The sequence below is a fragment of the Arachis ipaensis genome, chromosome B02 (genome assembly GCF_000816755.2).
Source record: "Arachis ipaensis cultivar K30076 chromosome B02, Araip1.1, whole genome shotgun sequence".
NCBI classification, from domain to species: domain Eukaryota; kingdom Viridiplantae; phylum Streptophyta; class Magnoliopsida; order Fabales; family Fabaceae; genus Arachis; species Arachis ipaensis.
Window position 1 is genome coordinate 3,932,898 of NC_029786.2, and position 8,615 is coordinate 3,941,512.

General features: G+C 27.7%; 1 protein-coding gene across 1 annotated transcript; it reads left to right on the forward strand.

Moving 5' to 3' along the window:
* Positions 461-8,323, forward strand: LOC107626649 (putative disease resistance protein RGA3). The gene is made up of 4 exons (XM_021115212.1): positions 461-664; positions 808-875; positions 4,880-7,303; positions 8,006-8,323. The coding sequence occupies exons 3-4, from the start codon at positions 4,901-4,903 to the stop codon at positions 8,099-8,101; spliced, it is 2,499 nt and encodes an 832-aa protein (XP_020970871.1). The 5' UTR covers positions 461-664; positions 808-875; positions 4,880-4,900; the 3' UTR covers positions 8,102-8,323.

The following is an 8,615-nucleotide window of genomic DNA, read 5'->3' on the forward strand; positions in this document are numbered from 1 at the left end:
GTTTAATACTAAAAATAAAAAAATGTATGCAAAAATGACTCATCATTTAGACTGAGTATTAATTGTCTGGGCTGAGGCCAGTGATCCTTCTTTAATGTCCTTGTTTTTTTGAAGGAAGATCAGTGGATGAGGGCATGATCAGGAATAGTAAGTCAATTAAGTATGTGAATGTGACCCCCATTACACACCTTATCTTCAATTTCCATAGCTTCATACATAGAACTCACCTCTCATCTCTCTAATACAGTACATATGTCAGATGGGCATGACCAAATTGTTATTGTGAAGGGTTATTAATTTTTGATTAATGAAAAATTAGATTTTTTTTTTTATATATGTTTGTTATATAACAGCAAATTTGTGCTTATAAACATACAATCGGATTCCTATGTCTAAATATAGTTTTAGCATTATTTATCAACTATATTATTTAAAAGATTAACATAAATATCATATATGTTAATGGAGGAATATTTGGTCCGCGCAGGTTTTATACTAGTTGTAATAATGACCATACATAAAAAATCTAAAAAAAAATCTATCCGTATAACTCACTTCTCATCTCTCTGTCCATTATTGCTCACTTCTTCAATAAATTCGTTGCTCATCCACTAATACAAGAGAGTCCAAGCAAGCAATAACCAAAATTTTCACTACTTGAAGGTTTTTTTTTCTTATTTTTTTTTATTTATATTAATTTATTTTTTGTTTTTTAAGTTTACTAAACTCAATATGTAGTTCCCAAATGCAACAAGTTTCTAATAAAGTTTTTATTTTTTAACATTTCTTTGGTGGGAATTTCTTCAGTGCAAAATATATGATGAGCTGTTGTTTGATGTTCTTTGGCTTTAATCACACTTCAGCAACGTCAGGAGGTATGATATATTGATTAGTTTTTAAAATAAGAATTTAGATTTAAGTTTTCAATTTTAGTTTTTAATTTTCAGTCTTAGTTCCAGCGTAAGGATCTAGATCTCATCTTCTCATGCTTCTTTTGTTATGTTTCAATTTCCACCGTTTATTTAATTGTTTTAAAAGTAATGAAAATTAAGTACTAAAAAATAAATTAATATCAATAATGGTAGACTAACTAAACTATGAAGAAAAAAAAACATAATATCGTAAATCTTCTAGTGGGCAATTTAACCGCTTGAATTGTTAAGAAGTTCAAAAAAGATGCTAATTTCTATGTTTTCCAAATCATTGTTCTAGAATTGAAATTGGTCTGGTTAATCCAGACTTGATTATGGATTCAATTTGGTGGGGATAAAAATTAATTGACAATAAACTAATAAAAAAACGAAGAAAAGCAATCAAACAATCGGTCGAATCAGTTTGAGTTTTAACAATTAACTATTTTAAAATAATAAATATAAAAAATTATTATATATAAATATATTATTTTATTATATTTAATTTAAAGTGGTTTAAGTTTGATTGAATTTTTAAATTTTTAACTCTACAAAAGTATTTTTAATATTTTATATATTGACAAAATAAGAACTAATAATTTTGGACAAAATATTAATAAAATCTCTTTCTAGTACTATTTGACAACTTCATCAGAATACTGGATTGCACATTTTAAATAGGGTAAATTACACATAAAATAAAAGGTAAATGACGTTCATAAACTAAACACATTTCAATTTTACATAAATTCCTCAAAACAAAAAATATTATGTGAATGTCTCTAGAATTGCACATGAATTAGATAATATCCGTATATTCGTAGTAATTATCTGCATTTAATCCAAATTTTACGGATGTTATCTGATCTATAGAGCCATCAGATCGGATCAGATCCAATCCGCAAATGCGCATATCTCATCATATAAATATCATAGTTTAAGAAAGTAAACCCTAATGTGATATGAATTTTAGTGTGTTGTTTTATAATTTTGTGATATTTTGTTTTTTATTTTTTATGTTATACTTCAACTTAGAATAATTAAATCTTGTGTTTTTTTTTTATTTTTGTTATTCAAGAGAACTTTTATTGATAATATTTTAGGAGTAAATAGGCTTAAACAAGTGAAAAAATGGATTTTTTGGACATTTTTTTTGTAAAAACATCCCGACAGGACCTTAAATTTTTTTTTTGAATTATGCGGATATACCCAATATCTAATCCGATCCAATAAGTGCAGTGCGGATCGGATAGAATTATAGGCTATATTCGATCTAATCCGATCCGTGTACAATACTAAATGTCTCCATGCATATTTTTATGTAAATCGAATCAATATGATTCGAATTAGCAGTGTTTCATATATGTACATAAATCGAATTCATTGAATTCGAATTAACCATTATAGTATTAAATCGAATATAATTGATTCGATTTATTACTAGTACACTAAATATATATAAGTCGAATCTAACTTATTCTATTTACTACTGCACAATACACAATACATATATAGTAAATCGAATCAGCTTGATTCGATTTACTACCTGTACAGATTATTGACTTTGAAATATAAATATTAATAAGGAAATATCCTCCATTTGAATTCAAATAAAATATCAAAAAAATCAAAACCAATAAGAATAGAAATTCAATTTTGTGTTTTAGTTTAAATTCCAGAAAATCTGTATTTTTATAAACTTATGAATTTAAAATGGAACAACAAACGATTTCTAAAAATTTATTAAAAATCATCATTTGACTCATTAGTATTTAAAGAATCATTAGCGAAATTTTTGATGTTGAAAAAATTAATATAAAGTATAGTCCTCTAAGATAACATAAAAATTAAAATTTAAATTTTTTGAAAATTAAAAATAACAAATAATTATACATTATAACATGACTAACTATGAATTTTGAGACTGCTTTTGAAAATAGATTTTCATGTTTTCTTTTTACACTTAAAAAGTATTTTGAATTAAAGCTTTGTTTTTATGTTTTAAGACAATGGCACGAGAGAAAGCTGAACATTATGCTAAGTACGAGTAAATTTTTAAAGTAGACTTGAGAATGATATTATGCACTTAAATTGTTCTTGAAACTTTAGTTACACCAATTATGCATTTAAGATTGACAAAAAACCACCACCTTAGTTTCTGATATCATTTTCATTAATAATGCGTTAATATGACTTGATGATATATATAAATCTTTAGTTACATGTTACTTTATAGTTTGATTATGTATAACGGTATAATGAGATTAATTAATATCACGTAATATAATAATGAGTCGATTAATGACACGTGTCATGATGGTATAAATGGTTATGACACGTATAATAATAATATTCATTTATTGACATCTGTTATGTTATCATTATAGATGTATTAAATTAATCTCTGATAATGTATTAAATGACTCATTTTAATTTTTAAAATTGAATGCCATAAATGAATTAGTCTCTTCATTATTTTTCTCATTTTTTTTATAAATTTAAGATTCTTAATATATTTAAATGCATTAATTTTAATTCTTATTTTTCACAAATTATTTAAATACAAGTGTTTTTATAGAAAATAAATGTTAGAAAGCCATCAGAATGTATTGTTTTTAGTTATCACTTTTAGCCAACCTCTTTTAGTCTAGTAATACAACAATATATACTTTAGCCCACACTTTTAAATATTAATGGCTAACTATTAACCAAAATAATAAATTCTAATGATCTTCTAACATTTTTCTTTAAAAATTTCAAAATTTAGTTTTAATCATATAATTTTTTTATAATAATTTAACATCGATAAATTTTGTAATATAAAATTATGTTATTAATAAAAGAGCTATATTGATTAATTGATTATAAAATATATTTCTTATTTTAATCCAAAAAATGTGTATTTAATAGGAACTGAAAAAAAAATTGTGTATTTTAATTCTTAATTTCTTATGAAAAATACGCATATTTAAAAACACACGTATTTTTTTACGAAAATTAAAAAAATATGTTTAATGAATCATATAATTTTTTTTAAAATAACATTCTTATATATTACAAAATTTATAAATGTTAAATTATTGTAGAAAAAATTGTATAATTAAAACTAAAATCTTAAAAATATTTTATAAAAGCACTTGTATTTAAAAAATATGTGAAAATATGATTGAAATGAGTGCATCCAAAGATATTGAGAATTTTAAATTTACAAATAAGAGGAAAAAAAACTCATGAAGAGACTAATTTGGCGCACGACATTTAATTTTAGAGACTAAAATAAATCATTTGGTACAAAGTCAAAGACTAATTTAATATACCTATAATAATGACATAATATATGAAACGTGAACGAATAATATTATGACATGTGACATAATAAACTGATATGTGAATAAATAATACTGTGATACATAACATTACCGTCTACATTAGAATACCATGTGTTATGAACTAACCGTTATTATATTATTACATACGGCCATATTATCATATGATACGTGTTATTAATATTCCACGTCAATGCACCGTGAATAAAAATAATCATGTGTTAACTTACAAATAATCTTACAATAAATTAAATGACATGTATGGTAATTAATATACTGGTAATGCTGGATGATTGAAAAGTGTATTAAAAAAGTGTGTGGTAAATAGTAATTTGATTTGAGTCCTGTTTTTTCCAATTTAATCCAATGACACGTTAAAATATTTTATTTTTTTGGAAGCAAATTTTCATATTTGTCATTGCATTTCAAGTTTGCCATTTACCACACACTCCTTTAATATACTTTTCAATCAACCAGCATTAACAATATATTGCTTACCATATGTATAATTCGTTACAAGATTATTTATCAGTCAATACATGATCATCCTTAACCACCCAAAACAATGCTACCAGAAAACCCACCACACATATATGTATATATATATTCTTGGCCTCTAACATTACTTTTTATCACCATAAGGTTCCACTCATTGATTCTTCAATGGCTGAAGTTATTTCTAGTGTGGCATCAACACTCTTGGCCAATTTAGCAACAAAATCATTCCAAGAGATTATTCTGGCATATGGTCTTAAAGATGAAATAAAAAAGTTTGAAAGTTCTTTGAGAACCATCGATGCATATCTCATAGATGCTGAGAACAAGCAAGCAAAAAACCACAGTATAGATGAGTGGTTGAAGCAACTCAGAGAAGCATTTGATGATGCTGGTGACATACTAGACGAAATAGAGTATGAAGCAAAACGTAATGAAGTGGTCAAAATGTATGGAAGCATTAGCATAAAGGTCCGTCGATTCTTCTCATACACAAGTAATCCACTCGCATTTCGCATCAAGATGGCCCACAAAATCAAAGATATGAAACAGAAAATGGATGAAAAAATAAAAGAAGGGAGACACTTGGGTATAATTGAACAACATGTCAACACTCCAGCTCTGGAGCACAATTTACCATGGCGAGAAACTGCTTCTTCATTGCCTTTCCGTGTGTGTGGTAGACTTGAAGAGAAAGAGGAGATTATAAATTCATTGATGACACAAAAATCAGAAGCTAATAGTATTGATGTGATCTCAGTTGTTGGGATTGGAGGTTTGGGAAAGACTACACTTGCACAAATGGTTTACAATGATACCCAAGTGAAGGCGAATTTTGATACATTAATGTGGGTTTGTGTTTCTGACGATTTTGATGTCAAGAAGCTAATAAAAAAAATTATTCATGCGGCCTCAAAGAGAGAGAATGTCGTGGATACAAATTCTAGTTTGGAATATATGATATCTCTTCTCAATCAAAATTTACATGCTAAGAAATTCTTACTCGTGTTGGACGATGTTTGGAATGAAAACCACAACAAATGGGATGAATTGAGAACTCATTTGTTAGAAGCAGGTGGTGGCAAAGGCAGCATAATTATAGTGACCACTCGTAGCCAAAAAGTTGTTGACATTGTGGGGAGTAATCTTGTAATGAAATTAGAAGGACTTCCTGAGAATGAATGTTGGTGGCTCTTTGTAAAATGTGCATTCGAAGAAGAGAAGGAAGAAGAGAAGTACCCAAGGTTAAAGCAAATTGGGGAGCAAATTGTTCAAAAATGCAAAGGAGTACCCTTGGCTATAACAACTTTGGGTTGCTTGCTTAGATCAAAATGTCATGATGAAAATGAATGGAGAAAAATAAAGGATAGTGAGGTGTGGAATCTGAATCAAGAAGAAACTGACATTTTGCCATCACTCAAATTGAGTTACAATCACTTGCCATCACAACTAAAGCAATGCTTTTCATACTGCTCTTGTTTTCCAAAGGATTACGACTTTCATGTTATTGAGTTGATTATGTTCTGGATGGCTCATGGACTCCTCCAACCTACACGCGAAGAAGAAGACGCAGAAGATATTGGGGAGTTATATATTAAAAAGCTTGTTTCAACATCTTTACTTCAAATTGATGATGGAGATGATCATTTTCGCCTCTTTGATTTCCAAAATTTAATGACATTTAAAAGACTCAAAATGCATGATCTTATACATGATGTTGCACAATTAACAATGAAAGAGTCAAGCAAGACAAGAACCACTGTGCAAGTGGGACAACAAGAAGCATCAATAGAATGGACCTCTAACAAGTTCAACTATCTGAGGGTGTTGCAACTAAAAAAAGATATGGAGTTGAGCTCGTTGCCTGATGATGATTGCTTTGTCAAAATGAAGAAGCACTTGAGATATCTCTATCTTGAAAATTGTCCTAGTTTGAAAAAGCTAACTGATTCCATTTGTAAGATGCAAAATTTGCAGAGTTTGTACCTTGATGAGTTTCCCAAAAACATGAAATATCTGATCCATCTTCAATATTTGTTTTTGATGGGAATCAAAATTACAAGTTTGTCCTCAATGAACATAGGGCGCTTCCAACAACTCAAATTCTTGTATCTTCAATGTCCAAAGTTAGTGTCCGTACCAAGTGCTGTTGGTCGCTTGACTACTTTAAAGAAGCTGGGCTTACTTTGGTGTGAAGAGCTGATGAATTTTGAGGATGAAGAGGAAGAAGGAAAACAACATGTGGTAGTAAATAATTTAAACCTTCAATTATTCTTAATTATTGGATCAAAAAAGTTGAATGCTTTACCAAAATGGCTTGAAAGAGCAACTAAATTGCAATATTTGAGTATAAGCATAACAGGGATAAAATCATTGCCCACAAGGTTGTCCATGACTTCTCTTGAAGAACTTTATATCTATCATTGTAAAAATTTGTCATCTCTTCCCAACATGGATCAAACTCATCATCTTCAGTATTTAGTGGTATATGATTGTCCCGCATTATATGCAAAGTACAATAAGGAGACAGGTCCAGATTGGTCCAAAATTGCTCATATTCCACATTGCAAGGTTAGTTCAAATAATTTGTCTCATAATATTACAAATCTAACCATACTGATTGTTTTTTATTATTATTATTATTATTATTATTATTAGTTCAATTTATGCATGAATAATTATTTGTTGGATGTTTAATTAACCAGTTAGAGTTATATATCTTACTCTACCTATAATTAATTATAAAACTTTTTAAATTGACAATCTAATTTTTTTTCTAAATAATTGCGTATAATTTATCTATAAAAGGTATGGTAGTGAAGAAGAAGAAAGCAGTTCTTGTCAATTGTTTGAATTTCTTTTTAATAATATTTCTAAATAAATACATGAAATCGATTAACATTATTATGCCTGCAGCACATGTCTTGAATTTTAGTTATGAATCTTAATATTACCACTAATAATGGTAACTCTTTCAATTACTACGTATTATGAATTATTGTATTGAAAAGCACAATAAGCTAATTATTATGTGAAATTCAAAGAATGAATAATTCTTAACCATTTGAATATTGGTTATACATTGTTTAAAATGAGCACAAAATTTTATTATTACTGTGATTATAGGAGTTGATGCATGAATCTTTATTTTTGGACAGTAAAATACTTTTTTATTGTCAATTGACAGAAAATGGAAATTTAGTATATATATGCATGGTTGAATTAAAGCTCAAGTTATTTTCATAAGCACTAGTCTATTGGCCTTTATTGCAGATTGATGAAGATGATGATAATGATGATGATGGTGATGGTGATGATGATGATGATGATGAAGAATTTATGACGATGATGAAGATGATGATTGAATAAAAGATATGAATGAAGAAAAGAGAAATGATAATAATAACATTTTCTTTGTGTAATATCTTTGTCTAATATAATGGTTGTGTTCTAATATCTCTGTGTAATATCTTTGTGTTCTAATATCTTTATAATGCTTCGATTGCTTTTGTATGTCCCATTTTCTTTTAAAACTGAAAGAAAGCTATGTAGCTGGGCACCTCAAACTTTTGGGTGTTGAGTTTGAATATGTCGAAGTTTTAATTGTTCTAGATTTCTATCTATTTTATTCAATTTTTACGGTTAAAATTTCTAATCACATTTGATTGTGCAAACAAATTTTACATTCAAGCATGCATTTTATTTCATTCATCCTTATTACAATTATAAAATGGTTAAGTGACTTTTATAAAATACATGTTATTTTGCTTTAATTTTGTAATTACTTTTCTTTTGATTCACTAAAACCTAATAGAAGTTTTTGGATTTCTTCAATGAAGGATAAACAACAAAACCGCAAAATATATATGAGAGGTAAATATTA